This window comes from Grus americana, chromosome 5 (assembly GCF_028858705.1).
Source record: "Grus americana isolate bGruAme1 chromosome 5, bGruAme1.mat, whole genome shotgun sequence".
NCBI classification, from domain to species: domain Eukaryota; kingdom Metazoa; phylum Chordata; class Aves; order Gruiformes; family Gruidae; genus Grus; species Grus americana.
The window spans coordinates 56,793,164-56,815,287 of NC_072856.1; the positions used below are offsets into that span (position 1 = coordinate 56,793,164).

General features: G+C 38.3%; 1 protein-coding gene across 1 annotated transcript in view; it reads right to left on the bottom strand.

Annotated features, from left to right (window-relative positions):
* SETD3 (SET domain containing 3, actin histidine methyltransferase) overlaps positions 1-22,124 on the bottom strand; it is a 63,723-nt gene that overhangs the window by 35,018 nt on the left and 6,581 nt on the right. The window contains exons 2-3 of the mRNA XM_054828422.1: positions 4,056-4,165; positions 2,352-2,444 (exon numbers count right to left, since the gene is read on the bottom strand). Of these exons, the coding sequence (XP_054684397.1) occupies positions 2,352-2,444; positions 4,056-4,158 (196 nt within the window). The 5' untranslated portion in view covers positions 4,159-4,165. The remainder of the gene's footprint in view (positions 1-2,351; positions 2,445-4,055; positions 4,166-22,124) is intronic.

Consider the following 22,124-nt stretch of genomic DNA (forward strand, 5'->3'; position numbering starts at 1 on the left):
TGCTAATGAGTCAAACAAGGAAAAATTTTAGAAAGTAAAACCACTCAGTTTTCAATTTAAGAGTTTTCTATAATCAAGATCATTTTAGATCACGTTCTGCAACCCAGTGTTCTATTCAAGAAAAGCACAAAGTCTGACACTTAGGCAATATGTATTCATCTGTACATCTCAGTTCCCATTAGCAATTTATACTATCATGCTGGTTTTGGCTGGGACAGAGTTCATTTTCTTCACAGTAGTTGGTATGGGGCTGTGGTTTGGATTTGTGCTGAAAACAGTGTTGATCACACAGGGATGTTTTCGTTACTGCTAAGCAGTGCTGACACAGAGCCAAGGCCTTTTCTGCTCCTCACCCCACCAGTGAGTAGGCTGGGGGTGCACATGGAGTTGGGAGGGGACACAGCATCATATGGCATCATGCTCAGCATACAAGGGGATGGGGGGACATTCAGGCTGATGGCATTTGTCTTCCCAAGGAACCGTTACATACGATGAAGCCCTGCTTTCCTGGAGATGGCTGAACACCTGCCTGCCGATGGGAAGTGAGGAATGAATTCCTTGTCTTGCTTTGCTTCCACGTGTGGCTTTTGCTTTGCCTATTAAACTGTCTTTATCTCAACCCATGAGTTTTCTCACTTTCTCTCTTCTGATTCTCTCCCTCATCCCACCAGGAGGGGAGTGAGTGAGCGGCTGTGTGGGGCTTATTTGCCAGCTGGGGTTAAACCACAGCAACTTCCTTGCTAATTGTTAAAGCCTTTATTAAGCTAGAAAACTGTGTACTATAAATTACTATGTTCTACTAAAAATAGTTTTGAAAGACACCATACTATTCATACTCACTATGTATGTAAAAATGCTACATTAAAAGACATTTGTACGTCAACTGTGCTGTGGTTAGTAGGTTTTGCATCTTTCAAGGAAAAAAAAAGCTTTATTAACATAATACTGTTATACTAATTCTACTACCTCTGCCAGCAGCCATTTTCCCCATGGATGGTTTGATTGGCCAACCACAATGCTAACTCTTTTCTTGTTAACCTGAATGGTGTTTTACCCTAACACACGTATTACATCGTAAAAACCTGGACATGTACCATAAGTTTACAGAAGTCATGGGACAGCAAAACAGTGAATCAAGTTCATCTCTACACAGCTACAGGATACAGTCACTCAAACAGTATAATTTATTCTTCCATATGTCCTCTGCCAATAACTAATATTCAGAGGTTTAAATGTGCTTTCATGAAATAAGTTTTTTATGCATTAGTCAAAATACATTAGAAAAAGGTGTGAAAAGGACATTTCAAGCCTCTAAGTTCCTGCAAATACATGAACCACTCAAGTTCCATTTTAAATGCAGTCTGGCTTTTTTGTCGTCACTGTATAAATACCAGAGAAAAAAGAATTTTTTCATTATTTTTTCTGGTATGTCCAAGCTCAAATCTATTCATTCCAAGGTTAAGTAGTTATTTCTCATCCATTAACACACATCAGTCATAAAAGAGGTGTAATTTTAGTAAAATTACATGAAAAGCATTTTTAGAGCATACCTCCAGATAAAAACAAAACTAATAGGAAAATAAAGTACCATCAACAGTGAGTTGTTGCAGAACATACTGGAAGAAAACTGTTCTAGTCTGAAATAAGCATACCTTAAACTTAGGAAAATTGGCAATAAAGCTCCATATTATCTAAAATAACTGTGGTACCATAAGCATTTCTTTACGTGCTTGATTTATAGCAGATAGCTTTATTAGCTGATATATTTATTTTGTGCATTTACATATGTTTATTTTGTCATAATTTAATGTCATGATGTTGAATTGCTGAAACTGTTTCCACATCCAGTGAAGTGTTTATGTTAAAATAAATGATTACAAATTTAAATTCAAAATGTTCGTATTTATAGAGGCAGAGGGGCGGACTATGCAATCAGGAATCAAAAAGGCCTATTACTCTCAAAGGACTTCCTGGAAGAGTTCAAGGCCAGGTTGGATGGGGCTTTGGGCAACCTGGTCTAGTGGAGCGTGTCCCTGCCCATGGCAGGGGGGTTAGAACTAGATGATCTTTAAGGTCCCTCCGAACCCAATCCATTCTATGATTTTAAATATCAAAATGGTTAATGCCAGTGGTCATGCCCACCAGACCATTTCAGAAACACTTGCAAGTGTAAAAAGCAACTACATGTCAAAGAATTAAGATTTTTTTTTTGTCACAAAATAATAGGATTGCATAATATTTATATAATAACAATGACGACAACAAAAAAATTCCTTTTAGCTGTCAACAGACAATTCTTTAGGCAAATCAATACTCTGAGCCACCCTCATCTTACAGTCTTTCACATTTACCTTTTTGCTTTTTGCGAATTTTCTCAACAAGCGAACGAATCTGCACATATTCTTCCCATTCCTTACCAGGACCTGGAGTAGGACTGCTGCATTCTGGAAATAAAAATGCCAAATAAAAATGTTTTAAAAAAGTGTATATATGTATTTTAACATCAGAGAAAAGGTCATGGTTTCATAGCAACTTTAACTGTCCCTTAGTACTACTTGTCCTTCAAATATGTTTACATGACAAACATTACAATCTCCATTGCTATAAACATCCCATTCTTTGACATGTAATTAATAAAGACTTTTGAAATTTTCACAGTATGAGCTACCTCAAGTTATTTTTTTTTAAATATTCTTTCAGATATAAGAAACATTAGATGTTTAAAAAGCTAGGAAGAAAAGAAGGTAAACCACCAGACCATTAGATAGATATTCTCTCAGATAAGACAAAAAAAAATATTTGCTTTCAATAGTCCAAGCAAAACATTCTCTTTATGTTAGCCTGCTTGCCATCATTCTTGCTGTAATAAAAGCAGATGATAATAGTACTGAGCTTACCTTAACTAATTGAGAAATTTGCTGGTACATACATTTGACCTGCCTAGTCAAGACTGTTTTCATAGATGCATGTGTACTGGATGGACAAAGGAACACTTAGTCAAGCTTTAGCTTTACATTATATCAACAGTGTCTCTGACAATATTCTAAATGCCAGTGTGTGGATTTCTTGATCTAAGCCACATAAATCCAAGTGGACAGCTGAAGATTACCTTGCTCGACTGATTTGAAAAATCTTTGCGTTGAATAAAATATGGAAGCTTGACAAAAAGAACAGCTGATACTTGTCTTTGCTTAGAAAATTAGATCTACATTTTATTTTTGGTAGCAAAGCAGAGGCCAATTGTAGCATAAGCATCAAACTGCTCTGCCAACTCCTTGTCTCCTCTTTGTGAGCAATGATAAAGAAAAATTCTGATTTTTCTAAGGCAACATTTAGATGTGTCCAGGATATGAAAATTTGGACTTGTGTCTCAACAAGAAGTGTAGCTCAGCACAGTTACTAATGACAATAGAAAAAGTGAACAGTATTTTAGCATCATTATAGGAAATTATGCTCTGCTTTTCAAATTTACTAGAAATAATGGATGAGTTCCAAGTTACTCAACAAGTGAAACAACCTTTGGTCTATACACAAAATTAAGCACTACAAAAAGTTTCCAAACAGCAACAACAAAAAAATTTTTACTTAAGCAACAAAAATATCAGTGTACTTGAACCAACTTTTAATGCTGCTTTCCACAGTTAATTTCTCTACTCTGATATCAGTTCAAAGTACTGTTCAAATGATCAACAGAAACAGCGCAATTCTTGAGGTTTACAAGAAAAACATTTTTGACAAAGCTTCAATGTTGTTATCCAGAGTAGGGTTTTTTTAATCTAGTCTCACCCAGTATTTACACTTGTGTTGAGATGTAAAGGCAAAAGCTGCCAGAAACATGGTATGTCCAATACACATGCATATAAATAAGCCAATAATGGTATATACTAACAGCGATAGATACTCTGAGATACATACTGTACTATCTTATGCAGGCTGAAATAGCAAGCTTGGTCACTTACAGAAATGAATAGAATTCACTGGCTTCAACAACAGAATGTTTTTGAGTGGTGTGCACATCATCCCTTTTCCCAGAGAGGCATAAAAATGAAACTTACTTTGCAGTAACTCACTAATCAGATTCAACATTTCCTTTGGAGATACTGTTGCTGTGGCTCCTGTACCTGACTTCTGAGTTTTCACTCGGCTCTTCTTCCCCATCTTCCAACTACAATAGATTAAGAAGCATACTGTCACCAATGACTAAGAAACAAAATACAATAATGATGAATGGACAAGAACTTTGCTTATTAGTCACTTAAGAGGATGAGGAGTTGTTTCTGACACATAAATACATGCAAGTATTATTTGCACGGCCTGAATGAAAGACAACCATACATTGCAATCTGAAGCAATATTTCATGTAGTTGCACATTAATTACCTCAGGGTAATTAGAAACTAGAAATCTTAGAGAGTAAAAAATAAATAATTCAGATCACTTGCAAATTCATTAGTTGTGAACAAATATTATGGAAACCAAAGTATCCATGCTATATCAAACTAGGTTATTTTACCTCATCAGCTGAATTAGTATTTGTGACTGCACTGAAGTTGTAATTCAAAATTAATAGAAAATTAAGTATTCCATTTAAAAATAAAATACAAATATCATATGTATATCTTTGCAGCAGCTTCTTGCTGTTCGAGACAACTAGTTAAGGAAAACTTATTTTCAGTTACCACAATAAATGGAACATCATCCTAGGTTCCAATATTCGGAGCCCCTTGTTCCCAGGGAGGACTTAAATCACACATCTACTGGAAGGGCAGCACAACAGAGTGTGAAATATCCAGGGAATCTCTCACATGCAATGGGAGCAATTTTTGATGCTGGCACTGAACAGGCTTCTAGGGGAGGGGTTGCACGGGATCTGGTACTCATGAATAAGTAAGAACTGCTCATGCATATGACGGCCAACAGCCTTGGATGCAGTAACTGTGAAATAGTAGTGTAAGATCTTGAGGAAAGAAAGGAAGGAAAGAAGCAGACTCAAGACTGGACTTACAAAACCAGAGCTGGGGCTTGCTCAGGGAATGGTAACCAGAATGCCCTGGGAAGCTACAAAGGAGCCCATGACAGCCAGTCATCTTCCTGAATTCTCTTCTCTGTGCACAAAACCCAGCCTTCCCAACATGCAGGAATATCAGCAGAAGGGCAGCTGACTGTACATGAGACTCATCACTGACTAAGCTCAAACAAAACAGAAACATATGTAAAGTGGAAGCGGGGACAGGCAACCAGAAAATATAGATGCACTGTCTGAAGCGTAGAGACTGAATTAGGGAGGCCAAAGCTTGTCTGCAGTTGATATTGAAGAGGGATGTGAAAGGCAAAAAGAAATGCTTCTACAGCCAAAGACAGACTGGGGAAAGTGTAATTTATCTGCTAAATCAGGAAGCAACCCAGTGAAAGGTACAGAAAAAGTTGAGGTACCCAACACCTTGGGCATGGCCTTTACCAGCAAGGTCTGCTATCAGGCTTCCCAGGTTTCTGCATCTAGTAGCAAAGTTTGAGGGGAGCTATCAAGTTAAAAGACTATTTAGGTAAGCCAGACCTGCACAACTACATAGGACCAGATGGGAAATATCAAGGTACTGAGAAATCTAGCTGATGTCACTAGAAGGCTGCTGGATATCATCTTTGAAAAGTCACGGTGATTGCCTGTGGCAGGTAACAGGTAACTTACAAACAAACAAACCCCAACACAAAAGCAAGTGGGGGCAGGAAAGGATAGAGCATCCAGGGAACTAGATAGTAGTCAGTCTCACCTCATTTGCTGTACAAAATGTAGAGTCCTAAAGGAAAGCTATTTCCAGGCACAATGGACATGAATGTGACCAGGATCAGACAACAGACTTCTAAAGGCAAACTGTGTACAACCAACCCAACTGCCTTCTGAAGAAATAAGTGGCTCTGTGGACCAGGGAAAATCAGTGGTTGCCAGTTGCTTTAAGCAGGCTTTTAACACTATCTTCCATAGCGTCCTTGTTGTCAAACTGAGGAGACAAACTGAATAGGTGGACAACAAGGTGGACAAAAAAAAATTCCTTGGACCATGAAGTTCAAAGAGTTGTGGTCAATAACTGTAAGTCTAACTGCCAACTGGTTAGACACAATATTCCTCAATGGTCAATACTGGGCAGCGTCTTCATCAGATTTGGATGCTAGGACAGAAAGCATCTTCAGCAAATTTACAGATGAAAGGGAAAGTAGTCAACATGTTGGAGGACAGGGCCACCATTCAGAGGAACCTCAACAAACTGGAGGAAGTGGCCAAGAGGAACTTTATAAAGTTAAACAAAGATAAATGTAAATTGTCCTGCATTGGGAAGGAAAAAACCCTATACAGCATTACAGCTACAGACTGGACAGCCAGCAGCTCTGCAGAAAAGGACTTGGAGACTCTAGCAGAAAGCAAGCTGAAAATAAGCCAGCAGTGCACCCTTAAAGTGATGAAAACTGACCACAGTTTGAGCTGCATAAGCAAGAGCATAAACAACAAGGCAAGGGAAGTAATTATTCCCTTCTCCTTGGCACTGGTGAGGCCACATTTAGAGTACTGCACAGTTTTGGGCCATGCAGCACAGGAGGTACTGGCAAACTGGAGAACATGCAGAGGAAGGCCATTAAAATAGCGAAACGGCTGACACAGGAGATGAAAGACACGATGAGGGACTTGGGTTTGTTCAGTCTGGAGAAGAAAAGGAGCCCACTGCTGCCTTCACTTGCATAACGGGGAGTTATATGAAGGCTGGAGACAGATCCTTCTCAGGCAAGTACAGCAAAAGGTCAACAGGCAACAGTCATATGATGCTGCAAGGGAAATTCCAAATAAATATAAGGAAACTCCTCGCCATGAGGGTGGTTGAGCACTGGAACAGGATGGAGATTTAACAGCATCTCCAAGCAACCTTGGAGAATTTAAAAATTTGACTTGGCAAGGCCCTAAGGAACCTGATTTAACTTTGAAGTTAAAGCAGAAAATTGAGCCTCTCAGTCTCCAGAGGTCCCTTCCCATCTACATTTTTCTATGATTCTACATATTACTGCAATTGATGTATTGACCTCTATATGGGCAGCCTATATAGCCTATATGGTATATACTATCTTCCTGTATAGTACAGGAGATTCTATGTCCAGTTACTTCACAGCCAGAGGGGAATCAGACACATTCAAGTAACTTTGGACATCTGAAAGATTTCAACTGCCTGAGTCATCAAGATCACCTCAGACATAGCATCTTTAAGTTATCAAACACTGCACAGTAAAATCCATAAAAATGCTAAAAATCACTGTACAGAAGAAGTACTTTGGATTCCAGGTGTTCTGAGCACTCTAAATATAAAAGGGATCCTTTTATCCTTGGTCAGTGTAGCTAGCTTACCCAAAATGAAATGTTTCCTCTCATACGTTATCAAAAAATTTTGTTCTTTGGCAGCTAGTATTAATACTGGAATGTATCAGCCAACAGCTGAAAATCTGCTTCTCCACACTGACCAAGGCTGAACTAATCACAATCCAGATGTTCAGTAACTGTATATGGCAGATCATTTAAATACAAATGCTATAGGTTAAAAAAAAAATCTAGTGGGAAAGGTACTTAATCTGGCTGTTTTCATTTTCCATTAAGATCAGAGTGAACAAGAAACTGCCAAGCCCAAGGCTTATTTTAAATAGTAACTTTAAGTGATCAGGAAGCAAGTTAAGGTTAACATTGTTAACTTATAACTCAAAATTAAAGGAGCTCAAAACTGACTGAAAAGACGACACCTCATAACAAAAGGGAAAAAAATCTAAGGCAAAACTATAAGATATTTTCAAAAAGGAAACCAAACCAAACTTCATCTTCCAACACTAAGCACAGTGCAAGGAACAAGACTATCCCTGAGTACTTGGAAACTGAAGTCTTGGGGCATAAACTCCCCATCCCTGATTTTAGCACTCTCCAAGCAGGTATCAGAGGCTCAAACAACCCATCTGTGCTGCTTAATTTTATCAGTCCCCCTTGACTCGCATAACTTACTTTCCCAATACAGTTTCTACCATGAAAAGCCCTCATGTGCAGGCAGTAAGGACACATCCCACAGATTTAATGTGGAGATCACACTGCCTGGTCATATCCCTTGAGGTTTGTAAATAAACACTGGACACCCTCTTGAAAGGCATTGCTCTGCCGCAAGCAATTACATTTGATATGAGATTTTATAACATTTTTCAGCTCATACGAAGCAGGGAGTAACACTCATTATGAGATTCATGCTAATTTATAATAGTACCAATTAGAAATAGGATCAATATAAACAGCCAACCTGCCATAATACAGTGTAAGACAAAGCCACAGAAGAACAATACCACCAAAAAAGAACTTAGAAAAGTTTATTTTCACTGTCTTCTCATTATACACTTTTTCTCTTTTTTTTTTTTTTTTTTTTTTTTTAGTAATGTTCTCATATCTCTAAAGATAAACAGAGCTCTTGGTACAAGAGGCCACCTTCACAAAGAATTTATTTGCACGTTACCTATTCACTTGAGTGTTCCCCTCTCCTATGAGGGCAGCCTGAGAGAGTTGGGATTGTTCAGTGTGGAGAAAAGAAGGCTCCAGGGAGATCTAATTGCGGCCTTCCAGTACCTGAAGGGGCCTACAGGAAAGATGGGGAGGGACTGTTTATCAGGGAGTGTAGTGACAGGACAAGGGGTAATGGCTTCAAGCTGAAGGAGGGTCGATTTAGATTAGATGTTAGAAAGAAATTCTTTACTGTGAGGGTGGTGAGGCACTGGAACAGGTTGCCCAGAGAGGTTGTGGAGGATCCATCCCTGGAAGTGTTCAAGGCCAGGTTGGATGGGGCTTTGGGCAGCCTGGTCTGGTGGAGGGTGTCCCTGCCCATGGCAGGGGGGTTGGAACTAGATGATCTTTGAGGTCCCTTCCAACCCAAACCACTCTATGATTCTATGATATGCCATCCTGTTTCATTTATTTTAGACCCTTCTGCTCTTAAGAGAAATCAAGTCAGATGTGTCTGTAATGGATTCAACAACAGGTTTGGGGCAGAGTCCAAAATCTTCAGGGCAAGAACAATGCAGTTCTGTGTCAATTCATGCAAATAGTTTGCTGCATTCACTTGAAGCACAGTCCCCTGCATCTTTAGAATCATCAGAAAATTAAAGCACTCACACAGTGTATTCCATGTTACAAGTTATAAATTATGATGACATATAGTTTTTATTAATCAAAATGCTCATAAATATTAAGATAAATAAGTTGATCAACTGAAATTATTTTGAAGGACTTTGGTTTCTCATTTCTAAGAACAAAGTATGTTTATCGACCAATGAATTGAGGCAAAGCAGTCTAAGTAAATGTTCTGTATTCACAACTACCAAAATACTGCAGGCTTTTTTTTTTTTTCCTCCTTTTTTTTAAAGTTGTATTAAGGGGAAGGATCTGCCTGGAATATAAACATCCATCAGCAGACTTTATAAGAAAAAACCTAAAGACAACTGTGCACATATTATACATGGAGACATGAAAAGTGCCACCATGCAATCAGAACAATACACCAATAGATGAAGCTGTATGAATATGGTATACAGTCAGCACTACATTATGAATTTTTCCCTGTACGAAACACGTTAGTAGTGAGAATCTACTTTTGCAGTGAAAACATTGCCGAGAGTTATGTCTAAAGATAAAGCTGATAAATTACGTGAACTTCAGCTTCCCAAACATGATGAAAAGGAAAATTTGAACATTAAGTATTTGTATTACTATCCTAGGTGAATATTGTTTTAGAGGCCAAAAAAATAATCTCTAGCTGAAATCTGCTCTATACAAGTTAGAAGTTCAAGGCTAATACAAGATCTGAGCTCCTACTGCTCAGATAACACGCAGCAAAGATACCATAAGAAAAAACAAGTTTGGTGAACACAACTCGTAAGACTGATGGCACTCTCACCAGAAATGCATTTTTTCAGTAGGATGGTACCAGTATTTGAACATGAAATAAGCTCTGTATCTTCACTCTCTCCTTTGATGCATGTATCTTGTCTAAACTCTTACTTCTTAGTCATCAGAATTTCTATAGAGAAAATATTCTGCATGCATGATTAAATCAGCAAGTCTATCTCACACAAAAAAGCAAAACTAGCAGACTTGAGATATCTTGTTATGGAAGTATTTCCTTTTAAGAAATCATCTGTCTGAATCAAAACTGTACTTTTTAATCTAATTCCCAATCAGAAAAATAGGTCTCCACTTTCTACATATCTCCATTCACCGCTCAGTTACATGAAACTGATATAACTATTTAAAATCTAATGCATCTGACGTGTAATGTTTAGTAAAAGTCGTAATTAGAAAGGAATTGCTACTATACATGGTTGTCCAGAAAATATATTGTAAATACCAATCTAGCAGAGCAGCCTAGTGTAAAAAAGTATCACATAATATATTTTATATAATATATAATACATAATACAAAAATAGATTATGAAAGTTTTTTCCAAATTTCTGAAAATTAACACACAACATATAATCTCATTTCACACTTAGCAAAAAACAGTTTAGTTGAGCAATGCTCCCTGCCATATTTAACCAACAAACGATGACTTATATTGATAACATGAGACCAAGTATGGAGAGTGTTAGTGTGGTTCCTTTATGAAACTAAATTTTGTAATTAAAATTACATTAATAAAATTCATGAAACAGATTTTAGAGTTAGATTTAAATTCTACAGAAATCACTTAAATTCCAAAAAGATTTGTAACTTCAGAAAAAACAATATTTTAAAATTTGAAATAAAATTTCAGATATGAAGCATCTTTTTTTTTTTTTTGCAAGTGACTAAAATTATTGTTTAGAAAGAAATAAAGTATGATCCTGCTTCTCAGCACAGCAATGAAAGGACAGGCTGTTGGCCAGTACATGAATGACAATAGAAGCAGCAATATAAAATATAACTGTATGACATGCAGAGAAAAACAAAACAGGAAATCCTTTAGGACTGAGATGAACTGCAGACTTCATACATATCTGAAGCAGTAGCCATACATATTTCAGTGGAAAAGTAGTTTGGATTTTTTTTTTTTGTTGGTTTGCATTTTTTTAAAGTTTGCTTTTCTGGTTGTCTTCTGGTGAATATTTTTTAAATACCATGCCATTTTTCCTTTCAAATGAACGTTGTTGAAAAATCCTGAAAGCATTCTGCAAATAGGGAGTACGCTGGCAGCAGTGATGAATAAGCTTGGTAATACACAACACAGTCACATTTCCAAATATAGTTTATCAGCTGGCTTGGCAAAAAGAATCATGCCAAAACTGGCAGAGAGGGGTGTAAATGATCCATCTCCCCCCTCTAATACTGCTATCAAAGAGCCATTGTCTTGTGTCAGACTTTGAACTTGTTTCCGCATCACACACAAATAATATTTTAATGAGCTGTAAAATATGCCTCCCCTTGACTTACAGCTTTTCAGAAGTGAGCATGTTCACCTAACAGAAGTTAACCATGAGAAGTCTATACAAAAACCCCAAAAGAAGTACTAAAGAATTGCTACCAAGTGTGTGTGTTTGCTTTTTTAATGAAAAAAAAACATGACTGCTTAAACATTTTATTTAAGAAAGCTGTTACTTATGGTATTAGAGGACTTGACCACATCACAGGATCACATTTCCATATGGAAGCAATGCCAAGCTTGGATGTTAAAATATGGATTTTCCCAAACAAAACTTCAGAAAAATAATCCATTTAATCATTAACAAATCCCCTCAACTTTTCACATTCACATGACCACCAAGAAGTCCATTGCAGCACCACATAGAGCTGCAGTTAAGCTTGATAGAAAAAAAAATCCATCCTAAGGAACTATAAAGATACCTACTTCTCATTCATTGGGTACAAATACGAACTTGCAACCTTTGTTACAACACTGTTAATATAACCACTGTCCTAAACAAACACCATATTGATTTTTAACTGTGTTCATTTAAAAGAATTTATCCTACATGATGCAGAATATGTGAAGTCTGATTTCTTCTGGGTGTGCATCTCCCTTTTTATACATGCCTTTTCCAACAGTCCCAGAATCCCTGCAGTGCTCTCAGTCACCCTCCTCATCTCTTCTGGGACTCCACATTGCTTTGAGTTCCCTCCCTACATGACCTTACCAACATCTTTGGCAGGTTTCGATATATCTGCACACGTTGGGCAAAAACATCAGCACATGTGTTGACTGACTAACAAACTGGCCAAGCAGATAAACTGTGATTAACCCAGCTTTTACTCTAGCAAGCAGACCAACTTATGTTTGAGTTCTTCCAGTTTGTCGTTTGAAAATGTCCAACAAGTTGATGGGTGAAGCAGGAAGAACTGACTAGCAGACGGAACTGACGTGATCCCATAAGCCTTATTTGCTTTAGCTATAACTTTTTACTTTACAGAGTAGTAGATCAGCTACTCAAAAATTTGTGGAGCTTTTACAATAACAACCAAGTTAGGAATTACCACAGCATGAGTTATACCTTCAAGTTAAACTTTGTTTCAAGGACCCAGTATATTTCCAATGCAGTATCTTAACATTGTATTCAGATCCTTGTAGATGCTAATTATATTATGTTCTCATTACATAATAGTTCCTGCCCCACGCATCTTCTTGGCATATACTAGCACAGAAGGTGAGGGGTGCAGATCTAGAATCAGTATTAGAAGGACAGACATAGGTTGACAAGGGCAGACAAGGAGAAGATGAGGGAATTCAAGCCATGCAAAGAGCATGGAGAGGTGAGTATAGTAGGTGGTTGTGGGATATGTTCCTTGGCTGCATCGAGAGGGAGGACAGATGAGTAGGATGTACACAAACCAGGCTTGCGATTTTTTTTTTCTCTAGTTGATTGCCTAGACTAAGTCATTTTCCCCTCTACTTCAGAGAGGAAGGTATATCATCTCTTGTATCAACATATGTTGAGTTGCCAGGGTCTTAAGGGACAAGCTTAATGCTTATAGGCAATTGACAGGAGTTCTCCAATCTCTATGTAGGAGAACAGAATTTTACACTTGATATGATGAGGTTTATGGGGAATGTGATCTTTTGCTTCCACTGATCAAGTTTTTTTTTTCTCCTAAACTTGAATCTTATGATTGCAGGTAAAAAGATAAATACATTTCATAGCAAATAGAAAGCATGAAATCAAGAAGTGTAAGAACAGTGTGGGTGGAGGAAGAGATCTGCAATCTTTAAGAAAAATTCAGCTTATACATTTACAATGAACACTGTTTACTTGTGAAAACCACCTACATCATGTCACTTGGAAACCACATTAACACTCTCATCACTCCTAAGGTATTAATCTAGATGTTCCCACTAAATAAATGACTAATTAGTTACTGATTCAATCCCTCTCCCCCAGCTCTCAATCTCTCACCTTTGCTGTACTCCACCCCTTCTCTTCTTGCTATTATTTCTCCTCTCCCACCACTGCCCTTTCCTTTTTCTTCCATTTCTTCATTTCCTCTATAAACTTGCCCCAAAAGCTCTATGAAATAGGATGTCATTGCAGCACACTGTTTGTGCACCTTTCTTCTCCAACATGTTTCTGTTGTTCTTGTAAGTTGTAACTCTCTTGGAAGTGGGACCTCCTGTGATTATAGAGTGCTTATAACAAGGCAGCTTTTTTGTTTTTAAACAGGATCTGAAGTATTGTCATAACACTGATGATAATGTTGACAAAAATAACCTACAGAAAACATTAATATGTTTAATGATAGAAAAGCCCATGCTGTTCCAACTTAGGATTGCATTCCACTTAAGATAAAATGTAAATTTATGTTTCCCAAGAACTCCCTTAGCCATAACTTCACTATCTCCTTCTTTAAGAGCTAGCTTTGATACACTTGCTCCTTGTGGCAAAGCGCTGTACGTGGAATCAGTCCAATGCATAGCCCAACTAATACAGAGTGCCCTAGGTCCTTCTCTCACAAAACAACTTGCACCCTCATATGCAGTTCCTTCCTGCTAGTTAAGAAACTATAAACTCTCTCCTATATGAAGTAGAACATAAGGACTGCCATGTTTAGATTTTTTTCATATGATCATCAAATCAAGAATGCAGTCTCCAGCAGCAGCCCACAGCCCCAGAAAGGCATGTTCTGCAGGAAGGAGGAGATCCTGGCACACACACATTTTGGTTACACACTGCAGTTTTCTTCCATTTCCATCTTATAAGATTCTGCTTACCATTCCTCCCTTCTTTTCTAGTGTCTGCTCCCCAGATTCAAGACCCCATAAAGTCACAGGGCTTCTTCCTTGGTCGTCTTCATTAAAAAGACTTACCATATCCCCTAATATCTTCCTGTCTCTATAAAGAACAGCACTGAACAGCATCTACCATCTCCTGGAGGAGGAGGGAGAACAGAAGTTGCTCTGATCTCCCTTCTTTTTAAAGTCTACAATTTTCATCCTTATTTTAGTCATCTTTATTTCTCTTCTCCCCCCACCCTGTCTTTTACCAGAGGAAGAGTAGCAGTGATAGAAACCAAGAGCAGGTACTTAGCTACAGGAAAAGAAGGACAGAGGGATTTCTTTCCAGTATGTTCACCCAGCTTCTGGCAGTCCAACCTGCAATGTAGTAAGCTTCCCTTCTTTATAAGGTTGTGAAATTACCCAGGTCAGCTTCTCCTACTTCATACAGAATTTCAGTTTTAGTTCCCTTTCAAAGACCTGATTTAGCCACGTGGCCCATTTGCAATGGGACTTCACATGCTTCCTCTCTCAGGTAAAGCAAATGAAATAGGTTATCCCCATCACTTCTTAACAAGAATAGTCCTCCTGAGATAAGCTCTCTGCAAGCCTCATGTTTTTTGAGTCAGGTATTCCTCCCCACACCTTTTCTTTCACAATCAGTTAGCAGATGGTTTTATCCAATTCACGATGTAGGTACTTTTTACCTCTATCTCCACTCTCTGGGCTACTTGTTTCTCCCAGAGTTTTTTTTTGTTCAAGAAATCTACCAAGCTAGCAGTTGTAAGCTTCACTGTTCCTTAAAGCAGGCACAGTATCATATCAAAAGTACAATAATCTAAAATTAACTGATTAAACACTGAATGAGCAAAAACAACCAGAGGGGAAAAAAAAGAAGGAAGAAGGACCGATATTGAAAACGTTTCTCAAGTTTTCACTAATGAAAAGAATTTAGTGGGAAAAAAGCCTATATACTTAATGCTTCCAAATGAATGCTTTATTTCTCTTCCTACAGGATGGGTTTGAGTACAGTTACAGTATAAGCATTTGTCACTACTTTAAAAACAGTTAATGTCAACTAAGTACATCAAAAAACATTGTGAGATAACATTTGTGCTTTTGCACTTATATAGAAAAATCCAGTTCATGCAAAGCATCTGTTTTTCAACAAGATCCTACTTGTACTTATTTCTACAGCTGGGCTGTTTACTAAGGCATAAGACAGTCACATGATTGACTCGTGTTTCAATAAACCCAGATGTAAAATACATTTTGATTATTTGTGAGAATACTGCTTACATGTTTTATGCTGGAAGAGCTGTTTGCTATGACTGTGTAATCCCACAAGCAACCCCCTCAACATATACAATAAACTTTAAAAAGATTTGGTCCTCAAAAGGAATGAGTTGTTGTCAAGAGCTATGCTCCCAGCTCTCACGTAAGAAAACTTCCCCAAACTGTAAAACCATAAATACAGAATGTTAATACTGCCCCAAATCTTTATTAACCAATGTCATAGCTATGCAAGGCTTAGTTAGAAAGTTACTTTAGTTTTACCTATTATCCTGTACACGTACATCAGGAAATAACATGCTATACAACATTTAATTTCAAATGTTCACATGCTAAGGCATGAACTAGTAACTATGTGCTACCTTTGCCTGTAAACTGATTTGTAAAGATCCAAAAATACTATAAATTTCCAAAATAGCTCCTGTGATGGCTTAACACAACTGTTTTACTTCCCATTGCAATGTGCTGACAATGCTGAAAATCACTTTAGTATACCACTTCAGACAGTGACTTCTTGGCCCATGCTAGCATGCTCACAGTGTACTTACTTCACAGGGTAAATACAGGATAGTGACTAAAACTACTTTATGTAAACCTTAATATCAATGATGACTTATGTGATCAAGAACTAGGACCTTTTATCACCATTTCCAGTATTTTGCTTAGAGACAGACAAAGTAACAACAGTAAGGAAATCAGTTACTGCTGATGACTACGAAGGCACAAGTAAGAGTTAAAATTCAGCAATACTATGTTAAATATTACAACACCCATTACATTGCTGCAAAGTCAACAACTGAGAGCAGAAGTTCAGTCCCCATTCAAGACAGCTGACGTGCTTTAAAATTTTGACAAAGCCTTGCACGCAATTAAAAACTTTAGGGTGACAGTATTTAAGCACACATCATTTCAATGGGAATTGGTTTGTTAACCCAAAATGTACATTTCACATGGGTCAGCCCTCACTGCAACTGCTTCTTAGTCACCAAGAATCATCATAATGTTAACCACCAAAAAAAGAGGCAGCACCTCTTTAAAGGGGAGGAAGAACTTCTAACAAGAAGTTAACCTATTCCTCCATGCGTTACTGAGAAAACAAAAAGGGTGTATGTAGCATCCAATACCGTATCATGTATGTAAATTCTCTAAGATGCACAGAAAAGATGGGATGCATATTAGATGGATATCATTATATATTACTGCATCTGCTTCATGTAACAGCTAAAGCAGAAGAAATTGAGCCTGGCTGAACAGCAGAAAAAATTTCTTGGGTATCACTGCATAGATTTTTTTTTTCCCCCAAGTCCTTTTTTAATTGCATTATAGACAATGGCATAAATAACACAAAACTAGCCAATAACATATATTCCAATTAACTGGACTGTCTCCAAGGAAGAGATTTAAAGCTGAAGATGCTTAATGCCAAGGACTACTGTTTAATTGCAACAATAATTCCACCTAAGTGGAATGCCCTCAAGCAACCTAGTAGCAATTGGGCCCATGATTATTTTTATGCACTGAAAAATTCTCCTATCAGCCCTGTTTATTTTTTGTCTTAACGCCTTTGCCTACCCTCTGCTTTCTACGCACGTTGCGACTCCAAAATGATTTACTATTGCCTGCTAGGCTGCTCCTATCCAATCAGATAATTATGTAGGGCCGTCATACTGACAACCCACATCTCCGAACACAGCACAGGCAGCAGATCCTATAAAAGCGATCGCCACAGTCCCTGGGCCTGTCTAATGTAACTAATCCACGTGTCGAAGTTTCTCCTCCAAGCAGCTGGGCGATGCAGATGTAACCATACATCAGATACGCCACGTCCCTTTCATTCAAAAGGGCTTCCTACCCACACAGTCCTTGCAACACTTACATGAAGTGACAAAAAACATCTTGCAAATCTCTCTAACAAAAAGGAGGAAGGAAAGATGATAACTACAGCAGAAAACAAGTTTCTACAAGCCTTAAGACCTGTTCTATACTATGTGGCAGCATATGTGATTCTTGCCCTCAAAATGAGTTTCATTATGCATTCATGTCTTGTAACAACTTAAATTGGCTGAATGTTTCAATATCACTGCTGGAACCAAAAAGGCTTAAGGACCTATATTTGGACACTGAATTGACACTACCCAATGTGCACAATTAAATTGTGCTTGAAGTTATAAATATCTGAATTCAGCTACAGTTTTGTGTTGTTTCCTGGAATACCCTGTCCTTACAGAAGAGAATGTAAGCAGTTTTAAAATAACTGCTGTATTTTTCTCTAGCTAAGAGTGAAGCACAGCTGTTCCATCAAGCTTCTGCCCACAGCATATTGAGTCCCTAAAGGTGTGCTCAGAGATGGTACTGCTGGCAGTTCACCCAGATCAGCAACGCTTAGGATCACCGTCAGACCACAAAGAACAAAACACAGCCAAAGGGTACAGAAGTGCCTCTTCAATGCATAATCAATGCCAAGGACTTCTAGGCTGTGGCCAGAAACCACAGTACCAACTAGTGCAAACAAGGAAAAGATAACAGTATGGAGAATTGCAGTGGATATTTGCATTCCTTAACATTTCCAGGACACGTGGGAATATCTATGCTAGGTAATGTGCTTGCTGTTAAATGGTATCGTGTGCCTCGTACAATTCTGAAAGACGCTAGACAGCTCGTTCGGAAAAAAGATTGAGTTCATAGTAGCAAGGAAGAAAAAAAGAAAGAAGTTTGGAATGGCACTCCACCTCCATGAGAGCATGCTGCACTTTCACAGCCAGATAGTATACCTGCCTGCTTTCCTGCTCTGGGTGTGGAATGACATCAGGTAGTTGTATATAAAAAAAAAAATCACTGGTCATTCTTGGAATCAACATTACTATCATTTAATCTATACATACCCATGTGAACTTTGAGCTCTTCGTTATATGGTAAGGTAGTACAATGGTTGCCAATATATAAGTTGTAGCAGAGCACAGATTTACTGCAATGCAAGCGATAAAAAGACCATCTCCAATTTTTCTTAATAGCTCAAACAAAAAACCTTCTAATAAAATTATCACAGACCAGCCCCACAGCAGGTGCTAATGCTTGGGGGCTTTCTTGCTGGGGAACCTTCACTGAAGAGATCAGAGCCCTCAAGCCCAGTTATGATTACACCTCAAGATACTGTAATTTTAGTGTCCTTGAAAACACCCATAGCAGACCAAGCACTTAGCATTTCTAAATCCCAAAAGAATATTATTTTGACAGTTCAGAAGGGAACTTCTGACAACATTTAAGTGCTATGTGTATTGGTAAAAAAAAATATATTTAAGAAGCTTATTCGATGAATGCCTGATAAGTGATGTAACTGAGGGCTTAGTAACAGTTGGAAAGCCTTCCAAACCCACTTGCCTTAAGCTCACTCCCTAGTAGTTAAAATGGTGACTATTCTATATAGTATGACTAGAAGTTTCAGGTGAAATACTGACTTTTTTTTAATCTTCTTATTCTAGACCTTGAAAGTGAAGGAGCAGGTTCCTCCAAGCCCCTTTTTATCTTCTGGAATTCATAGTTGGCAATTTGATCCCCTAGTCTCCTCCATGTTTTCTCAAACTACTGACACTGCAGTGGTCTGAAATACGAAAGCTTTTAACACAAGCATTTACTGGGCTGCTAGGTACAAGAAAGATGCAGCAATAATAAGTATTGCTTGGCTTCACCCCTAAGTTTTCAAATGTTTGATAAAATAATAAGCAAAATGTATACAGACCTCAAGGCACTGTAAACTGCCATCAGCTTCACAGAAATTTTAATCCTCACAGTTCAGAATAACTATGGTAGAACTGCTTGGTAGCACATTTATTTTGTATGTTTTCAGGTGACAAAACAGACTAAACCAGAAATATTTTGACCATTTATTTTAGCACACCCATTACAGAGTAAACATATTGCACTCTCCAATCCCAGAACACATCCAGGATGACCATACCACTTTCTGAACAAAGTCCTCTTCTCTATTTTAAGATAGAAAGATTGAACACCATCTTTTCACAAGAGAACTGTCTCAAGTATACTAATGCATTATTAACATGCCTGCTGAAAATCAAGTTTTCTACCCTGCCTTATTTCCATGCAAGCCACTGGTCATGTCATTGACATACCTGCCTAACTCTCAAGGGGCCATGCATCAAAATTAAGGGCAGGGCTGACCAGACCCTACAAATGATCTTCCAAAGCGTTCAGATAAGGAGCTGCAACCGTTTCTATAGTTCCCCTACAAACCCCAGGTATCTCTTGGGTCTGACCCCTCCAAACCGAGACTTCAATGTTCTTATTTCTAACTACCTGCATTCCTATTTTCCTGCAGCTATGCCATTCCTGCACAGCCAGCATAATCCACTTGCCTCAGATTCCAGCGGTTTGGACTTTCAGCAGTCCCAGGCTCTAGAGATCCAGCACCTTTCAATCTCATCTTAGACCTGCCACAGCAAGGAGGCACAGCTCAAGCAGCAGCTTTAAAGCCTGCTGCCACAGCTAGAGCCCCATCTCCTTCAACAGGAACACAGTTGTTTCTTCTTCTGCAGTAAAGGACTGTGAACTGGCCATTGCATTCACCAGTAAGCCACATCCAAAACTCTTGTAAGATGAAATTTATATCCATTAGCTCAGAATGAAAATTTGTTGCTGCGTAATATAATCTCAAGAACAAGGGAAAAAGCAGCAGCATGACTCCTGACAGAGTGGCTGCTACCGTTAATATTCTGCTTCCTAGTTCTTGTAGCTGAGCTTCCTGCTTCCACAAATAGAACCACTATCTACTAGTCTGACAAATTTCTAGACAGAGATAACTTCCATTCTAACCAATTCTTCCTTATGGTACACAAAGGACAGAACTGAATATGAACACTGTGACTATCATCATAGAGAAGCCGCTCCTGACATCTTGCTGCAGGTGATATTGGTAAATATCTCTCCACCAAAGAAAAACGCATTCTGGGAACAGCAGTACTTTCCAAAACTAGACTGCTCATGTCCTATGCCTTAGGCCAACTTGTCGCATACTGTCAGGGTAGAAATCTGCAGAAATGTGCTCAAGCCAGCTTTTTGTTATTAACTGGATCTGGCATTTGAGAGTTTTCTAGAAAAGAGAAAGTTTCCTTACAGAAGATAACATGTTCCTCAAAGTTGCACAGAATTTTGCTTTCTTCAAGTACAACAGAAACCCCCCAGTAAAACAAATTAAAGCTGCATCACTACACTAACTTTCCACCTTCAAAGTAGGCATACACTGTACCTTTAAGACTATGACCTCCATTTACTAGAGCCTGCAAAGTTTTTTGCTGTTCATATCGTTATATGAAACTCAGCGCTACACCTCCAAACCACTTGAAGGGACCAACTACAATACACCACAAAATAAAGCGAGCAGTTAATGCATTAGACTATCGTTTCATTTTAGTCTTCTAAATGCCCAAACTAAAAATGCAATGGGACAGTTTTTTATATTCAGGCATCAATTCAAAGATTTAATAAGTCAGAGAAACAATCTGTAAAAGCCAGGCATCCCACAGTGACAGAAGGAAATCGCAACATTATCTGTCATTGTCTTGAAAGCAGGAATTCTATTTTTAATAGAGCATTGAGAAATGCAAAAATTGTAATTTCATGAACCCTTATAGAGCTCACTATTATTCCCAAGCATCAGCTGGGAACAAAGTGAGAAATAACTATTCGAATGCTGACTCTTAGGAAAAGGGGCAGAGAACAGAAACCAGTCTGAATCTGACAACCACATGAAAACCCAACAGTAATTTTCTGCGACCCTAAGCTTGTACAGTTATATCAGCTTCTTCACCGTATCAGCACACAAAGCCTCTCAAATTGGCCCGACAACACCCATTTTACTTACTTCTGACTGACAGAATCAGGTGCAGCATACTCCAGAGGGAATGGATGCTTCTCTATTTTAAGGAGAGTTAATATATTAATAGGCTATCAATGCAACTCTGCTTAGCAAAGTGGAAGATTAAATGTTGTTGCTGGTCACCCAAAGTAGACAGCCATTTTTCCTTCTTCACCAGTTGACCTTTGCTACTTTCTGCAAGTCTAAAAATACTATTCCAGCACGCAAAGTTCCTTGAGGAAAGAAATTCATCCATACACAGCTCAGCTTCCTGCTGAGACTCACTTTATTTGGAGAAGGCAGCTTCCAAAAAAAAAAACCAAGAAAAAAGAGATTATAGATACATATACAGCTTCCAAACATTAAGACATACCAGGAATATCCAAACCCAGGCAGTATTACCCTCCACACTGAGCAGCAGCAGTTATAAAAGTACTGCTGGCTTACAAATGTTAGCAATGGAGTACCACAAAAAGACTGTTGAAATGTATTGGTCTCATCAGGTTCTGAATCCCAGCAGCTCTAGCCATGCCACCTGGAAGCTCATAGACAACCAGATGCAACAGCCTGGGCAAGGCAATGGAGCCTTGACTCAGAAGGTTGTGAATGTATTTTGAAAAGCTAGTTCTGTTTATGTAAAAAAACCCTGAAAACTGGACAAATGAGTCACAGGCTTTTAGATACACACTAGTAGCTATTTCCTAGTAACTTATTCAACAAAAACCAGC